The sequence below is a fragment of the Vanellus vanellus genome, assembly GCF_965231255.1.
Source record: "Vanellus vanellus genome assembly, chromosome: 4".
Taxonomy (NCBI): Eukaryota; Metazoa; Chordata; class Aves; order Charadriiformes; family Charadriidae; genus Vanellus; species Vanellus vanellus.
In genome coordinates, this window is record NC_138909.1 from 76,776,757 (window position 1) to 76,795,611 (window position 18,855).

The 18,855-nt window shown below is 37.7% G+C and overlaps 1 protein-coding gene across 1 annotated transcript; it reads right to left on the reverse strand.

Moving 5' to 3' along the window:
- Positions 1 to 326: 326 nt before the first annotated feature.
- FGL1 (fibrinogen like 1) lies at positions 327 to 18,264 on the reverse strand (the record flags this gene model as incomplete). The annotated part of the gene is made up of 7 exons (XM_082482255.1): positions 327 to 548; positions 4,502 to 4,689; positions 5,225 to 5,313; positions 6,277 to 6,374; positions 8,536 to 8,695; positions 11,130 to 11,310; positions 18,199 to 18,264. 7 exons carry the CDS (start codon positions 18,262 to 18,264, stop codon positions 389 to 391), a joined length of 942 nt encoding a protein of 313 aa, XP_082338381.1. The 3' UTR covers positions 327 to 388.
- Between the last annotated feature and the right edge of the window lie 591 nt (positions 18,265 to 18,855).

Sequence of the window (18,855 nt, forward strand, 5' to 3'; positions counted from 1 at the left end):
TATTCCAAAGAATGTATGTTCCATCCACTGAGTAAACCAGCCTTACACTTGTATTTAAATAGTTTTTTGGTTGTAACATGTACAATTAATTTTAATTTTTGTGACAACACAGTAACAATACTGCCAAAAATTCTCCATGTTGATGAAGATGTCCTAGGTGAATGCCTGCCTTTTAAAAAAAATCCTGTACGCATACTAGCACTAGTATTTGTATCTACAGAGTCATAGGCCAGATTGTCTTCTCATTTACATCTCATAAAACTACTGGTTGCAGAGGAATTATTCCAGATGTAAAAATGCACAGATGAGAAGCAAAAATGTGCCCATCTGCTTTAATTTGGATGGATTTGCTAAAAGATTAACTAGACAAATCGCCTTAATAAAATACTTAAACAGTATTAGGTTCAAAGTCTGCTGGTCTGACCTTCATGACAACAGATTTCAGAGAATACCACCACCCATGCCAAGTGTACCAAACAATCCCGTTGTCCGTCTTTGCAGTATAGGGGCCTTTGTAGTACAAACCGTTCAAGTTGGCAGAGTGACACCTGGTGGAAAAGTAAAGGAAAACATAAATAAGGTCTCCTGTCGAGAAGTTGCGAGCATTTCTAGTTTCTGTACGAGTCAACTTTGCCAGGTTGATAAATGCCCATTTTGACAGCTGCGAAAATTTGCATTTGTGGACTTCAACGCACCTAAACAATAAAAGTTTAATTAGGGCACAATTGCTCTTAGCTTCTTTGAAACAAAAGTTCTTTTTGTTCTTTCCACGTTTTCTGACATTACTAGCTCTTTGAGTTTTGCCTGCTAATCTCTTTCAGTGGAGAATTATTCCAGATTGTTCAGGTCATGTGTGGCAGCAGGGCACACACCATGCAAAAATCTGGGAAAGAAATACTGTTCTGCTTTTTCTTGTTCCAGAGCAGCCCCTCTTAAGTTCTGCAGTTATCCAACATGGTGTTTCATATGACAAAACCTGAATACCACCATCAGTTTGCCTATTCAGCTGTGGACTTCGATTTAGAAATAGATGAAATCTGACAGCTAATTAAATGTAAGTATACCAATTCACTGGAACTGTGATATTATTTGACTATACAAAGTACTTGGGGTTTTCTTGGTTCTTCAACACACTGAAGCAGAAATGCTGTTACGGTTTATTAAATACAGTAGTTAAACAGAAAAGCCCCTTGCAAAACTCAAAAGGCTTGAATAGGTACCAGCATAACTTGACATTCCTTTTGTTTCTACAAGAAGTTTAGATCCTTATGTGAGAGCAAAATGGTTGTTTCTTCTGCAGCACATTGTAATGAATCAGCTTGGCTTATCTGCCCACTCAGTATTTTGTTCTAAGAGTGGTTAATATCTAGCTGTCGAACACCATGATGGATTTCAAAAGCAGACTTCAGAAAATACGCAAACAGAAAACAGTCCAAATGAACCTTATGGTTATTTGGAACCTTATTATTACTGGCAAATCTTACTCTCTTTGGCTTTGCTTACACTTAATTAACAACAGTTTTTGAGAACTGAAATAAAAACTGTGATAAAAACCTCACAGGAAAATTCTCATATATATAAGCTTGTTCATTGCTTACAATTTTTAAGCTCAATTTTGGTAATGTGTTGGCTGAAAGATTATAAACTGCAGATATGAAAACTGACTTTGTTTTGAGAATGACAAACTTGTATGAGAGCTGACAGAATCTTTCTAGCCATACAGATTCTGTGCTGAGCCAGCACGCTGTCTGCTTTGGATCAAAACACAGATTTCATTAGAAGAATCATAATTGCTAAGAGGTATCTAGATCAACTGAACCCCTTTTTTTACTTCCTTTGATGGAAGCAGGCAAAACATGATTTTGTCAACAGCAACATGAGCCAGTAACAACTCTTAATTAGTGCTGGGATGCACTAATAGCAAAAATATACAGTATTCTGTAGCAGACTGGATGCTGTCTGAAGTAACTGAACATACTGAAGAAACAACTGGCATGTGATTATTGATATGATATTCTGAAGCAACATTCATTATTCACAAGTCAATAAACACCTTAAAGTTAGCCTATGTTCCTCCTTTCTTTCTGATAGGCTAAATTTTAAAGTAAAAGACTGCACTGCCATAGTTTAAGAAGTACAGTCAACTCTCAATTACCCGTGGGCATTTTATCTCAATTATATATTAACTGTATGACAGATGTGGAGAGATGGAGTTGGTTCCCTGAAGAACTGTTTGAATTCTGCCTGGACTTACTGATTCCAGTAGGGCCTCACATGGCTGTAGCTTTGCTGTCTCCAGGATGATTGGTGAGGCAGAAAGCCTCAGTTTGTGAGATCTGTGGCCCCAACTTGATGCCTGGCAGATCCACTGTGATCACCCATGCATGGTGTAACTAAAACTGGGAGTGCTGGGGAGATAATAAGCTCATGTCCCACGAGACCTGTTAGCTCTTCTTTTACCAGTTATGAACCTACTGACTTTTGCAACACCCTGGACGTAGGAAAGCGTATGACCTGGGTGTAGTACCAAAGTGAACTCAGCTCTGTGGATTTGCATCCAAGCTGAAAAATCTCTTCTAGAGCTTTGCTTGCAAAGAATGCAGAGAGGCCACTTTTCTGCAGAAGTCCAAGATAACAAGTGCCGAGCTGGAGCACGACCACTGACTTTAAACTAGATCTGAGCTACTCCATGCAGCCCCACTTGTGTCACATTCCTTGGTACTCCTATTATCTGTGCTTTCCTGTATTTCATTAGTCGAGATAGCATAAAGCTGCCTATAAAAAATCCCTTCATAGCTGGGAACTCCTATATAAACCAGCCAAGAGCACTAATTCCTTCTGTGTTTGCTAATCTGTGCATGACAAATAAATGTTCTGAGTGCTTTCCTTTCTCTGCCAGTACTGTTCTTTTGGGTAGGATTTAGGGATACTGAAATTTTCTAGTATTTTGTGGTATTCAGTTTTATGTTAGGCTTAACATAATAAAAGTCAGTAGCAAGGCAGTGGAATAACACTATTCGTAACTCATTTTCATTATCCAGATAGATTGATAGATTGTCACTTTAAGAGCATGAGCTACACAGCCATAATAGGAAGTAGCCTGGTAGGAGTCAGCTATCTTTAGTAGTTATGTAGCAGCAACTACAAGGTATTAATAACTGGCTGGTTCTGCCTTACAGCTACTTTTGCAAATAGGTCATTCTTTTGTCCAACCCAATCCAATATTAAAAAAAAAAAAAATTAAAAGACAAAAAGTTTATGCAGTTGACTAAAAGTGATTGGTTATTCACTCTTAATGAACTCCATGGCATGGTACCAGTTTTATGCTACCCGAAGTCTAGATATTCCTCTAAATCCACAAAAGTTCTGAATTCATGGGAAAATGATCTCCAACACAGTTGTCTTTTCCATTTATATCTTAGCTTTCATAAGAACTGCAAAAAAAAATTGTCTACATGTGATTCTTCCCATGTCTCAAACATTCTGCTGACCCACTATCCATACAAATATATTAAAGTGTATTAAAATAAGCAATTAATTGTGAAAGATTGAGTTAATAGCTACATGATATCAGCTAAGGTGTTCACAGAATACTTAAGGAAACAGAATTTGGAAAATGAGGAGTTAAAAACCAGAAACAAAGGATGACACAACAGAGAGAAACAATGGAGTTGTTCCAGCCTGGCAGCTCTTGCCAAGTGAACTGAGATCACAGTGAGAGAGTAGTACGCTTCCCTGAGTTGTATTTTAAACCACTCTATTACACAGCTAGATTGCATTGTTTCTCTTCATGTCTATATTTATCTAATTAATTAAGGGAAAGAACTTAGCTGCCTATACAGGCAGCGCTAAGGCTACCAGTTTTATCCTCTCTTTTTGAATTGGTATTTTGTATGTAAGTAGAATTTTAAAATTCTTTTACTGAACGCTTTTAAAAAAAAATCTTCCTCTCAGTCCAGCCATGCTCACTGACAGAAAGTGGGTGGATGCATTCCCATCTTGATTTAGAAGGAATAACAAGAGTGAGATGCTGTGAAGGAATAACAAGAGTGAGATGAGGTGAAAAAAATGAGGCTTAATAAGCCGGCGCTAGCTTAACTTGTCAGATATTCTGCAGTACTGCCACATCTGGTCTAGTGCAATGCAGGAGAAATGCAAGAATGAAGTACAACAGGGATACATCTGCAAACTCTACATGACCTATTTGTGTAAAAACTGGTTACCTTAAAGGGGCAGAATTTTCTTCTTCTTACTGGCTGACAGCAACGACGACCGAAGCTTATGGCAAATACCGTTATCACAGACCAGCTTGAGCTGTGCAGTAGGTGCTGTCCCTTCTAAGGTGAGTCTCAGTCTTACCAGCACTGAGATCTCTGGTAGGGGTCAAGGGCAGATTGCAAATATAATAAACAATACCAATTCTATCTTCTAACGTATGGTATTACTGTATGAGTACGCACGAAGCAGAATAGTTGACAATACTGATATAAAATCAAAATACCTGTTAAACCACCAGCCAGCCTTTTCCTCTTCAGCACAGTTCCCTTCATAGTTGTCATTATCCCTGTCTCTAGTACTGAATTTCATTCCTCGATGATCAGCCCACCATTTTACTTCAGGATGAAATCCACCAGTAAGGGAATCACCAGCTGTACCAGAGTATTCACCACAGTTCATCTCATAAGAATGCTAATGAAAAATGTGAAGAAAGGAAAAAAAAATCCAATATGTCTTTGATCTTTAGCATGTCAGAGAGTGAAACCACAAACAGAAAACTAATCTGTTCCATTTGCTACTATTTTTATGCTCAGAAATATCATGCCACTTAAATACTGTGTACTAGATAATGATGCTTACCAGTGGTAAAATTTGTCAATAACCTTATGTATAAATGGCATAATAAAACCAATATTAGAGTTAGCTTGCAGTACGCATAACAATTCAGAACATCGTGTACCCTTATTGTTGGTAATATCAACAAAAATAGAAAAACTTCTTTCACCCATGGCTGCTAAACTAAATGATCCATACATCTTATAGAAAGTGTGAAATTGATGTATCCATGTAAACCGCTGTTATTACATATTTCAAAATTCCAAGCATTTGTAAGAAAGAAAGGTTCTACACAAACTTTATGAAAATTAGGGAATCTGTATGTTTATTGCCTGTCTACAGAATCCACATTTTCATTAAAACCTCTAGTCATTATTTAATACTTTATTACCTCTTCATCTGCAACTCTGAATCTTGCATATTGTGCAAAACGCCGTTCGCCTTCAAAATCAGTTAGATCAATTCTTAAAGTATAATTCCCTTAAGAAATAAGAAATAACAACACAAATTATTTTGGTTAAACGAGTTTATCTCCCTACTTTGCAGAAGAAAGTATTAAAGTAGAAGATTAAAATACTATGTTTTTATCATGAATCTTATCTCTGTCATCACAGTATATTTTACGGGGTTTTATCTTCTTCCTTTATGCATATTAAAGCATATCTTGTTATTCTTTGCCTTTATTCACCTGATTCAGCTTAGAAAATTTTAAAATTATTCCAATACAGATTTTCAACTGTAGAAAAAAAAAAATCTTAAAAAAATGGACTCAAAACAATGGGCTTTATATTTTAGTAAGGTATTTGAGGTGGCAATGAAAGGGTAGTGAAAATCAATCAATAAGCACACACCCAAGAAAATTAGATTTTTGTACTCTGAAGATAAAAGAGTTAAACTAGGACCACATCCTGGTGGCATTGATTTCCACATGAATTAGCTGACTAAATCAATGTGTAAGTTTTGTATATGCAGCATTCTACAGCAAAGCAGAAGTTATCTTAGACTGAGTGACTATTCGAAAGATGGAAGTGGCTTTCTAAGACTAGCCTAAAAAACGGGACAGGAACAGATCTACCTTCATGTAATAGCTTACATAGCCACGTAAAGCCCTGACTAAATGAACTGGTGCAGCATACTACCTGACTCCAGACCGCTAGTCAAGCTGACTGTGAAAAGGGTAGAGACAACTGGTTTAAGGTATACTCCTATCTACTGTTCCCTGTTTTGCAGGGGCTCCCTGAATGCCATCGGCCCCACAACAGTTTTGAACCTTTTGTTAGAAAACATATATTCAAACGTGTTTTGTTCTGAAACTCAGAGAAGTCCATGCAGACTAACAGCAGAACTCAGGATTTATGCTAACAAAAAGGGTAACAAAAAATGGCCCAGAAAGAGCAAACACAGAGAAACAATAGAAGACTAATGTAACAATACAAATCTTACCTTGATTAGTCAAATAATGAAGATTTTTATTTCCAAGCCAATATTCACCATTTGCCAAAAGAAAATTTCCAAAGCCTTCTTCATAGTCAGTCCAGACTCTGAAAAGAGTGTAGGTTACTAATTCATCAAAAAAGTAAGTTTGCTTGAATGTTTATTTTATCATACAATCATAGATCACAGAATAATTCAAATTTTAAAGAACCTCAGGAGGTAATCTAGTCCCATGTCCTGCCCACGGCAGGGTCAGCTATGAGATCAGACCAGGTTGCTCAGGGGTTGTCCAGTCAGGTCTTGAAAACCTCCAAGCATGGAGACTGCACATCCTCTTTGGGCAACCTGCTGACCATTCTCATGGTGAAAAAGCTTTTCCTATATCCAGTCCGAACCTCTCTTGTTTCAACTTTCTTTGTCTCTCATCCTCCCACCAGACACCACTGTGAAGAGCCTGTTTACTCAACGAGCTCTCAAACTGCTTGGTTTTCATAGTGACCTCCTTGTAGGTACAGGCAGGCTACTATTAGGTTCTGCTGAAGCCATCTCTTCTCCAAGCTGAGCAAGCCTTAGCCTGTCCTCAGAGGTCAAGTGCTCCAGCCCTTGATCGTCTTGGTAGTCCTCTGCTGAACTCTTTGTGGGCTCATTATATACCGGAACATTCATAAACAAGTATTTTAGACTATTAGCTTATTTAAATTGTTGATATTCACATAATTATTTCTATTTTTCATATGTGAAAGGCTGAATCCCACACTACACCAGTCATTGAATCCCAGTCCAAAGAGTAGTGCTAAGGGGTACGTTCAAGGTGGTTTAAGATTAACATATTTTGAGATCAGAAGAAAACACATTTGCTCAGTCCAATTTCTGGTATAGCACAATTTACCCAAAGTGAAAACATTTTTCCTGGTTAAATCCAGGGAATCTAAGTGAATGTGTAAGTGTATCACAAGCATTGTTTCTTTATTTTTTTGTTTAATTTTTTTTTAATTTATTTTTTAATTTTTTCTTGTAATTTTCTGTGATTTGATTAAACTGCGAAACTCCTGCAGCTGGATGTCTAATTTTGTAAATTGATGTATTAGCCAGCTGTTTCCCACTTTGACTTACCGACTGATTCTAACAATTTTTGAACTCATATTGGTGCCTGGTTTCAAGAATTAATGTGTACATTGAAAGCATTGAATCTTTTCCCTGTCTACAGGGGCTCTGAAACACATTCTCAGTGGTTTTGGTTTCACAACATGTTCTAATGGGGACAAAAATATGATCTATTTCCTTGATGAGAAGCAACCACACTTCAACCAATGGGTGAAAAGTACTAGGCTGTGGACAGGAAGCCATGAGAGAAAGTGGCCTCTGTGACTTAAGTAGCTGGTAGTCTCCGGTAAGGAAGAAGAATGGGTGGTGTGTGGTGGTAACAATTGTAAATTGCTACATGTTGCTCCTGTAGCTCGTCTGACCATATTTTATAAAATAAAAACAGCAAAGTTTTCTCAGCTGGACTGCAGTTTTTCATCCTCCCTGGGGAGTGCTTCTTTATTTCCTAAGGGTATTGTAAAGGTAGTTACAGTAATTATGAACACAGGTAAGACACAATTCAACAGAAGGATGCAGATATGTGAAAAGCAAATTGGGCAAGGAGGAGGTTCTAAAGACCTTCTTGTAAATATTTGTGATTTTTATATTCAAGTCTCACAGCACTAAAAATTTCACTTCTGGACATTTCCCCAAAACGCTTGAGTCTTGGCAAAGGCAAGGAGGTTAGGTGTCCACAAATCAAGTTCTCGCCCATCTTTTCTTTCCTGGAGGCATTTTACCATGAGCTACAAATTACTCTGTGGTGGGTTCCCCTTGTACTTGTTGCTGATGGTATTTCGGTTCAAGCAGATTCCTTACATTTTTACTTTTTTAGATTTCCACCATTTGCAAAAGACAAGGTAGTCATTTACTTGTCATTAAGAGCTCTTGCTCCAACAATTGTTAATGCATTTGATATTGAAGTGTCCTCATGTAAAATGCACAAGCTGTCAGAAAAAGACTAGAAGAGATGTCTCCCAGAAGAGAGACAGAAGTGGTATCCCAGAAGAGAGAGCCAGAAGTTGTATCTCATCCGGATGCTGTCCCACAGAATAACCATTCCTCTTGTTTATCTCAGATAACAACTTATTTATATAATTCTAAAGTTAAGATTGAACTTAGCTCCCTCTGGTTTAATGTTTATCCACTTTGTTTCCCATTTTAATGATGAAGTCTAATACCTACCTATCAAAATTCTGGCTGCCATCAGAACGCCTCTGAAAAACCGTCCAACCACCCCCTTCAGACATGTCACAGAAGGCAAGGAATTCAGTAGGACTCTGGATAGGTTTCACCTTATAAAATCCACTTTGCTTATGGCCGTCACTGTAGATTTCTGCACAATCTGTTCATAAAACATTCATTGGACAGGTTTTTTAGAACAATACTTACTGGCAAAATCAGAAATTGAGTCAATAACGGAAATCAAGTCATGTTATATGAGTTACATATGAACCAGGCTAATACAAAGGAAATACCTCTGCAATCACATTTTTTATGAGTTTTGCGTGTTTACTTGTACTTGTGTTGCTTTAAAACTTTATTGACATGTAATTATTTTGACATTTCTTTAAAAGAATATTTTTCCACCATAAAATACTATCATTTTTGTTTTCATTTGACTAGCAAAATAATTCCTCTGGTTTAAGTGGTGTCACTTTTAATTTACAATGGTATAATCCACATTAGAATCCTGTTACAATCATATAACTTCTCTACATATAAAACACACAATAACCTTTAAAAATAAACATGTACTTCTATGTCCACAAAGTTCACAGGAGAACTGCCAAAACCAAGAGTATGGAACCATCAGTGTTAGAAAAGGGAAACAATTGCTGGACCTGATTCTCTTGTCCCTTGTACCAAAGAGGTGCAAAAATATACAGAAGACTACCCTCAAAAAGTGCGGTGTATGTGTAAAATGATACTACTTTGGCTTGATACCATGTAGAGTCTGGTCTCCATTGGTGTTAATGACTAATCAGCATTTACAGCAATGACAAAATTCAGAGCTCATGAAAATATAACAACAATGTAATTGTATAATGTTATCTTTTTTCCTTTAGGAGTTAAGAAATGAAAGGAGTTCTTTGTTTATATGTAATCTACCATCAAGCAGTCATACAGGAAAGACATATAATTTTCAACATTTCTGTTTTTCCTGGCGAAGGTAGGGCTGATTAACTGTAAGATTTTCCCTGAAAAATTTATGAACATGTTGGCTGAACTTCCAGGCCAGTTAAGAACTTTCTGAACTATTATATTTCTTCTCAGTGAAAGTGCCAGTGAAGATTAGACAGAAAATAAACATTTTATACTGAAAACAAATAGCTATGTCAGGATTTGAATAAACTCTAACAGGAAGCATAATTTAAATAACAACTAAGTTGTCTTTCTAGAGAATGTTTGATTTGCTTATAGAAAATAGCTTTTCTTGTCCATCATTTTCTTAGTAGATTAGCCAAATGCTTAAGTATATTTTAATTTTTAGCAGGTGTATACAGTGTGGAATTTCTCCCTCACTATCTAACCCCAAATTATCCAGCTCTGTTGACATTAAAATGCTACAGCAGCTTGAATGAAATAATGTAGTATCAAGCATTTTCCAAGCTATAAGGAAAGCGAAAAAATAATGGAAAAAAAATCATCAGAAACCAGAACAACTTAGAACTGTTATTTAGAATCACATTTTAAGAACATAAACTGAGGCATATGCTAAGAAAGGACAAATACCTTTCAGCTAAATGTGGTTTTAATAATGTTTTCCAGTAACAAATGAGTCAGCCATAATAGTAAAAAAAGGTATTCCAGGATGCTAATACATAAATAAATATACAGCTAAAATTTAAAGTCAGACTTACAACTGCTTTTAATCTCATTTCATTATATTTTTAGCATTGTTAGATGTTGTGATTTCTTCCAGCAGCACAAACACTACAAGTATATTCAAACAAGGCTATTAAAAATCATGGAAGTTTAGACTCTCTAGCACTGGACAACTAGAAACAAGCGCCATCCAAGAATCAGATCCTCAAATTGTATTTTCAGTCCAACTATTGGTTTGGATGGTGTTTTATTATTTTAAGAGTTTGGGCCTTACTCCAGCTACTACGGGCTAACAGACTTAGCCTTCTTCTACTCCAGAGGGACTGGATCAACACCACAATGCTGGTGAGATTACAAAACCAACTTAAAGCCAGTGTTTTAGAAGCTGTGATGTCCTGAGCTGAACCTAACTCAGTCAAAATGGTGCAACGACAGAATATTATTAAAGTGAGATGCAGATGTCATTATGCCAGGCTTATGTGTGTAAATATGGATGTCTCAGGGACCTTACAGATTGGGACAGAGTCGGTGCGTGCTTGTAACCCACGCAACCCTGTGAATGCGTGAATGTGAACTGACCCTGTGGGTTAGAACTGTTTGAGATTAGTCAAAGAAGGGTGTTTAGAAATCTGTAACTGTTTATTAACATTTTGTAAATATGTATTATTGGTTTTTATCTGTTTTATTGCTGACATTTATTGTGAACTTGTTTTTTTAATTATGTTCTATTAATAAATCAATAAACCACTTCAATCCTGATGTTATTTATATGGTGTACCATTAACAATTTTTCCCTGCAGCAGCAGGCCTAGGTTAGAGCTGAACACTGTGTTTTAAACAAACAATTTTCTATAAGCTTTTAAAACAATAAGTCAATGAGCCCAATTGTGCTAAAGCTTCTGGATATCATTACAATGAATGGAAATGAAAAGAATAGCTTCATTTCTAACCTGAATACTGTCTTTTTCCTCCCAAGTCAATGACACTGTTTTCATCTCCTCTGTCACTGTACTGAATCTCTTTCTTCTCTAAAAGCCGTGTAATTTTTAATTGCTGCTGTTTCACACGATGTTCCAGAAGTCTCACCTGGCCCTGAAGTCGTATCTGCTCTTGAAAACAGTTCTGTAGATCCTAGAGAGGAAAACATGTCTTATTGTAAAATCAACAATTTTTTGTCATGTTTAACATGTGACACAAAAAAACCAACCAAACAAACCATAAATAAAATTTAACTTGATTAAAACATTTTGGTCACAATTTCCTACTGACACTATGTTGACTTCCTCCTGCTACCTCTATTTAAAATTACTTGGTATATTACAGAGTGTCCAAACGTATACCTCCTTTGCAAAGAGACCTTCTCTTTAATTGCGATAACTACCAGCTCTCACTGCAAACATGCTGAGGGGACTTTAAGGAAAAACACTATGGTACAGACCTTATCATAAAAATTGCTTATTCTGTATCACCTGCTATGTACAATGATTTACTGCCCAGTAAGAACTGCTACTAATATTGTGAAGGTTCTAAAATTCCAGAGTTTTAAAGAAGCACAGTCTGCATTGATACACATTGTGCATTTTTCAAATGCTTTTAGATTACACACTTCTTATGATAAGAATCTTAACATTGCCAACATAAATATTCTAACGTTTCAAGCTCATTTTTGGCATGCTAAAATAAATAGTCCCTAAGAAGCTGCAAATATACATGAAAAATAAAAGTCAAAAACTTAAAGTCAATATTGTGCTGTGACATGTACACTTAATTTTGCCATGCAGAGGGGTGAGAAATGTGGCGATTCTGATATGGTGATACTTAGCACTCATTTCATCCTGGTGCAAACACAGATACGTGACAAGAAAGCTGGAATAACTGTTCCAAACTCTGACACGCTGAATGTACGCAGAGCAATAAATAATTGTTTTTAGATTAATGACTATGGTAAAATAGCCAAAATGAACAGAACCCAGTCTATGGAACTTAAATTAAATCAGCCTGTACAGTTTCAAATAGATATTAAACAAATTTTATTTCAACATGAGGAAAAAAGCCTTTGGGATTTTATGATACATTTTACAAATGTGACATGATGTTTTGCATCAGTAACATTGTGTCTGCAATTTTATATGAGCAAACAGAGTTTAGTAGCTATGGTGCTTGCACGAGAGCACAACTAGCACTGTAAAAGCAAAACCAGAAGGCAACCTTTTGGAAATCTGATATGCAAGATCAAATAGGCAGTAGTTCTAAATTGGGGCAACCTTATTCATAGCGCAACATTATTTACGTGAGCTAAGGATGCAGACCTCTAACAGTTGCCATCCATATGGAAGAGCTGATACCTTAGAACATTGCCCTATTACACTGAACTACAGAGAGATCTGAAGCAGTTGTACTGATGTGTACCTCCAGTGGCATCCGCAGACTTTCATTTGTACCAGGCTCAGGCTTCACCTATTTTCTGTGAACGTTCCCACCAAAATGTTTCTTGACACTTTCCTGCTGCAGCGATTTTTTTTTTTTTTTCTATCTGAAAAGCTGGTACCATTCTATAAGTTTTTATGCAGCACAAACACAGTTCTGGTTAGACTGACTTTCTTGCAGTACCAATCACCAGAACTTCAAGAATAACCTTTATGAAGATTCCTTTATGAAGAGGAAGATTTTCCTTCAGTTGAGGAGGACCGTGTCAGAGACCACTTGGCCAAGCTGGACATTCACAAGTCCATGGGCCCTGATGGCATGCATCCGCAAGTGCTGAGAGAGCTGGCGGATGTTATTGCTAGACCACTCTCCATCGTCTTTGAACGGTCATGGAGAACAGGAGAGGTGCCTGAGGACTGGAGGAAGGCCGACATCACTCCAATCTTCAAAAAAGGCAAGAAGGAGGACCCAGGGAAATACAGACCAGTTAGTCTAACCTCTGTCCCTGGGAAGGTAATGGAGCGACTCATTCTGGATGTCATCTCCAAACACATTGAGGAACAGGAAGTTATTGGAAGTGGTCAACATGGATTTACCAAAGGTAAATCATGCTTGACCAATCTGATAGCTTTCTATGATGTTATAACTGGTTGGCTGGATGAGGGGAGAGTCGTAGATGTCATCTACCTTGACTTTAGCAAGGCTTTTGACACTGTCTCCCATAACATCCTAATGAGGTTCACCAAAAGCAAGTGTGAGGTCCTGCACCTGGGGAGGAAGAATGCTAGGCACCAGTACAGGTAAGGGGCGGACCTGCTGGGAAGTAGCTCTGAGGAGAAGGATCTGGGGGCCCTGGTAGACAGTAAATTATCCATGACCCAGCAATGTGCCCTTGTCGCCAAAAAGGCCAATGGAATCCTGGGCTGCATAGGGAGGAGTGTGGCCAGTAGGTTGAAGGAGGTCATTCTCCCCCTCTACTCTGCACTGGTGAGGCCACAACTGGAATACTGTGTCCAGTTTTGGGCTCCCCAGTTCAAGAGGGACAGGGAACTGCTGGAGCGAGTCCAGCGAAGGGCAACTAAGACGATTAAGGGCTTGGAGCATCTGCCTTATGAGGAAAGGCTGAGAGAGCTGGGACTCTTTAGCCTGGAGAAGAGAAGGCTGACTGAGGGGAGACCTTATTATGGCGTACAAGTATCTAAAGGGTGGGTTGAAGGAGGATGGAGCCAGGCTCTTTTCAATGGTTCCCAGTGACAGGACGAGGGGCAATGGGCACAAGTTAGAACACAGGAAGTTCCGTTCAAATACACGGAAACACTTCTTTACGGTTCAGGTGACAGAGCACTGGCACAGGCTGCCCAGGGAGGCTGTGGAGTCCCCTTCTCTGGAGAGTTTCAGGACCCGCCTGGATGCAGTCCTGAGTAATGTGCTCTGGGCAATCCTGCTTTGGCAGGGGAGTTGGGCTAGATGATCTCTAGAGGTCCATTCTAACTCTGATAATTCTGTGATTCTGTGATTCTGTGAATTAAACTAACAGTATTAATGAGAATCTGCATTTTATGACTCTACTACATGCTGATTTTATTCATAATTAATTTTTGGTACTAGTTAAAAAGCAGAGGAACTTCTGCTACTGTCAAGGAACATCCATATAAACTGTGTCATGACTATGACCTGTTATTTCTGATAGAAATAAGCGTTGCAGGCCCCTTTTTCACTAGAGAAGATGCAATTCACTTTCAACAAATAGACAAATGAACTAGAAACATTTCAAGAGAGTATTTGAAGATAAAAGAAACTATGTCCATGAGTTCATTAAAATGGTTCCCAGCCATGATGTTCCATTTGCCTGCAATGTTTAGTCAGTCTGAAAAATTTGATGATCAGACTTTGCAGCACAATCCTGAACACAGGTCTCTGCTTTAAGCATTTATGAAATAACTCAACTGCAACCTAATATACATGGTGGAATAAAAGAATGGGGAATATACATGTGGGAGGACTAGGCAGTTTGTCAGTGACCCGTTCGAGAGGAAAAGGCTGAACTGCCTCTCTGGGTTTGGGCTGCCCGTGTCAGGCTGCTTCGAGAGCAGTGTGTCTGCAGACTGCAGCTCTGCTTGCTACTAGGTCCTGAGAAGCCATTAAGACGCTTGACCACAAGGAGGAGCTGTAAAGTAAGAGGCATGTTTACCAAACACTAACATTTTTAGAATAAACAAAGCAGACAATGACCTAATACCCCTAGAGTCCTTATTTATTTAAGAATACCCCCTCGAAAATCTTTTTCAGTTGTGACAGCTAAACGAGACCCCTAGCATATCCTCCTTTTCTTCTAGCAGGAAACGAGAGAAGAAAATACTTAAAATACATGCACAGAGACAAACTTGCAACAGTGGCTTAGAGGGATGTTATTTGACCCTAAGCACTGGTAAATGTGTGACATATTGCATATTACAAAGAAAGGATGCACTATTATGCAGCCTTTCCAGGGTGGTTGTCTCAACTTGTATCTGTAGCTTCATATAAATCCTTCACAAAAGCTGAGTTAAATTGGGAAATTCAGAAGATGCTTCCTTGACAGGTCTCTGCAAATTCTCAGACTAGTCCCAAGTGTATACAGAAAATTATGGAGAACCAGATTGCTGCATAGGTGGGTTGAGAAAGACTGAATAAATAATAAAAAAAAAAATATTTTCAGGCTCACCCTGACAAGCTAATGCTAACCATCAGAGTAAAGCTGTCAAAAAACCCATGTTAACAATCACATCAAATATTAATCCTAATCACATTAAGTTAAGAGTGATAAAGGAGCCACCACGCCATGCTTACCAGTTTTACTGCAGCGTTTATTTATTGAGAAGGTGAGCCTGTATCAGTCTTAACTCAGTACCTGCAACCTTGGAGAACATGGTAAAACACCTCAGGAAAAGACCTGGGTGATCCTGGAAATGGTGGCCCTGGTTGCCAGCCCCTTGCAGTTTCTTAGTCCAGACTTCAGGTGGGTAGTCTCTTTAACACGTGGCAAGGTGGGCCACGAAGAGCTACTTTCAGTTCTGGAGAGAGCATGAGCCTGGGTGTTTGAGGAAAGGCAGCTACAGGCAACTAATTGTTTCTTTCAGGCGTAGTTACAATGCATCTATCACTTCACCTATTCATACTGCTAAAAGCCATTCTCCTACGGGGATTAAATTATGTAGTAAAAGTACAGAACTTCTCAAAAAATATTATCGTACCTTAGAAAAACTTGGTATATAAAGTTAGTATGACACTACTTCATATACCACCATAAAAGGTCCTTTCCTTTAAATCAAACACGGTTGCACCAGGCTATGTCTCTAAATATTATCCTTAGCTTTGCATTTTAAATTGATCTTTTCTTTTTGTTTACTTAAAAATTGTGAATTGCTTCATGAAAATGAAAAACTAACACTGAGCTGATTCTCATCTGCTTTACAGACAATACACTCATTTTGTGAATGGGTGAACACTAATGTATCTACATGACACAAAGCAATTTTCTGATGAGAAGGATTTAAGCTCACAGTGCTGGTAAATAGTAAGTGGCAGTCAAGAAAGTACCAGCCATACTGAATAACTACACCATAAGAAAGAAGTGACTGAGCAGATAGAGAGTTTTGAAAGTAACCTACACATGCAAGGTACTGGTATCCGATACTTTGCTTTCTCTCCCCAACTCCAGCCTCCTCATTGACGTCTCTTTCTGTCAACTCCAGAAAAATCCCATTATACTGGACAGCAAAATCACAATTCTCATATTTGGAATTCCACACCTGTTTTTCCCATGGGACAATCACAAGTCAGCCATGTAACTTCTGGGTGGATCAATGTGGCTTTCAGATCTGCAGGTTTTCTAACAGTTCTTTTAATGTACTACTACACTTTTTCATGGAATAACTCTTTCAAAATCATTGGAGTTAAACCAGTGCACAGAAGGAAAATGTAAGTTAGTGTTTTAAGAATCAGCAGCTATAACATATTGCTATTCCTTTTGTTAGATACGGACCAAAGTTAAACTATTACAATGTTGAAATACACGCAAAAACTGAATTTGTGTGGTACTGTCTCTAGTGGATAGTGGTACCCACTGATTCAAACCAGACTGAACATAACCTTTTCTGTCTGTTTCAGTGAAGCAACTGTTTGTTCTACACATTGAGGAGCAATTATCTAACAACTGCTGACAGCTCTGCTCTTGGACATGTGGTCCCACATTTAACCAGCTGCTGCAATTAATGTGCATTCACAATCTTTATTTCATTATTGTGTGAATTATTTAGCCGCTAGTAACTTTCCATTAAAATTGATGCTATAAATTAGACTCAGAATACTTCATGAAAACTATAAAAATACAAAATGTTTACTTGAGGTGCTGTTTCCTATATTTTTAGAATTTAAATAAGCTCCAAAAAATCTCTATTGAGATTAGTGTTTTAATGAGATTAAAATGTGAAAACTTAAAGAAAATTTCAGAATGTTCCCAGTTTTTAGTCACAGGGTCAGCTAAAGTCCATAATACTCCAAATGAAAAAGCAAAAGAAAGCAAATGCATTTCACTGTAATGCCTTTTTCTCAGTAGGCTTCTATAAAAATTAGCAATATTTTTCTCTGCTGAGCGGAAGTGATTACAGAGGCAGGTGCTTCCTATTCTGCTCCTATAGAGCTACTTATCTGAACAAAAGGCTTCCATAAGACAAAGTAAGCCACAAACAATGATGCTTACCTAGTTGTAAATTCAGCAACCACTTCCACCTACGCAATTATGAATGAACAATTCAATCTCCCAGGTCCCTGCTAGTTAGGACCTGAATATCAAACTAGGAAGGACAGCCAAGACAGGCAGTACTGGACCGGTGAGGTTAGATGTATTTTAAGCAGTGGAGTAACTGTGATTGTGTTAGGGTTTTTGTTGGAGAGGCAGAAGGTTTTGGGAGCTAGAAGTGAAGCAGCTTTGATCGTTGTTTCTGAGTGTGAAGATCACATGAAGCTGTGGATCTTATTTGAGAAAAATTTGTATGGCAAGTGGGCAAGGTAGAAAACGATAGAAAAGCTCTTCATCCTGAGTGTCAATGACCAGAACTGCTGCTGCAGCCACCACTTTAGGAGTTCCTGAGCTTTGCCTTTCTGTAAGTATGCTACTCAAAATGAAAAGTGTTATTCTCAGTTAGCATTACCCCTGAATGACAGTATAACTGTCTTGTGTGCCTTCTGTACGATGTGCCTGTTAATGCATCATAGGATACCTTTTTTAGCAAAGATACTCTATCGCCTCCTATTGCACGTTGGATCTAGTAACAAACTGACTGAATTACTTTCTTCAGTGCTATTGCCCAGTCATTTATCTTCCACTGTATATTTATACATTTGTTTTCTCTTTCCTTATTGGAAACCTGTCTCCACTGAACATAATTTGATGTTATTTCCCCAGTCTTTCAGTTTTGTTCTGAATTATAATCTCTTCCGTCAAAGGTTCTGACATCCCATGTAGCTGATATACATCGTAAGTGCTATGGAGGACAAGGTATGAAATATTTAGAAGAAACTCTATAGGCAAATTTAATTACTAGGACTTACAGAGCTGCCAGTGGCATCCATCAAGCTAGCTGCAAGGACAAAATCAATCATTATCAATAACTTCATTCTTTGGAAGCTGTGAAGTAGAGGAACAAATGAAATACTAGTTAACAAACATTAAAACAAATTATTTACACCTGATATTTTAAATTTTATTCAAAATAATCTATTTATGCTATAATTATTTTCTTACATATTGTAAATACAATGTATATTTAGGCTTCATTACAAACGTCTAAAATATTATGATCAAGTACAGCTCCAAAACCCAGTAAAAACAGAATTTATCCTTTTAGGCCACTTTATATCAGAGCTCTCCATGTATTTTAGGACAGCTATTCAAGATTCAAATTCACACATTTCACTGTGAAACAAAACAAAAGTAAAATAGCATTTTCAAATGCTCTGAAAAGCAGGACTATATTCCTTCTTGCCCTTTAAAGTTGGGAGAAAGCCCTCTGTTATATTTAAGTAATTAAAATCTGAATTGGGCTAGTTATCCTTGAATTAAAGATTTGTGCAACTCCTGTGTGACAGGAGAGAATGGAGATTATTTTATTGTTATAGAGTAATTTGGGGTAAAAATGCATAATAGTTATCAGCTGTTATTCTAATAGTGACAAGGATGGCATCTTTTGACTGATAGCTATGCATATC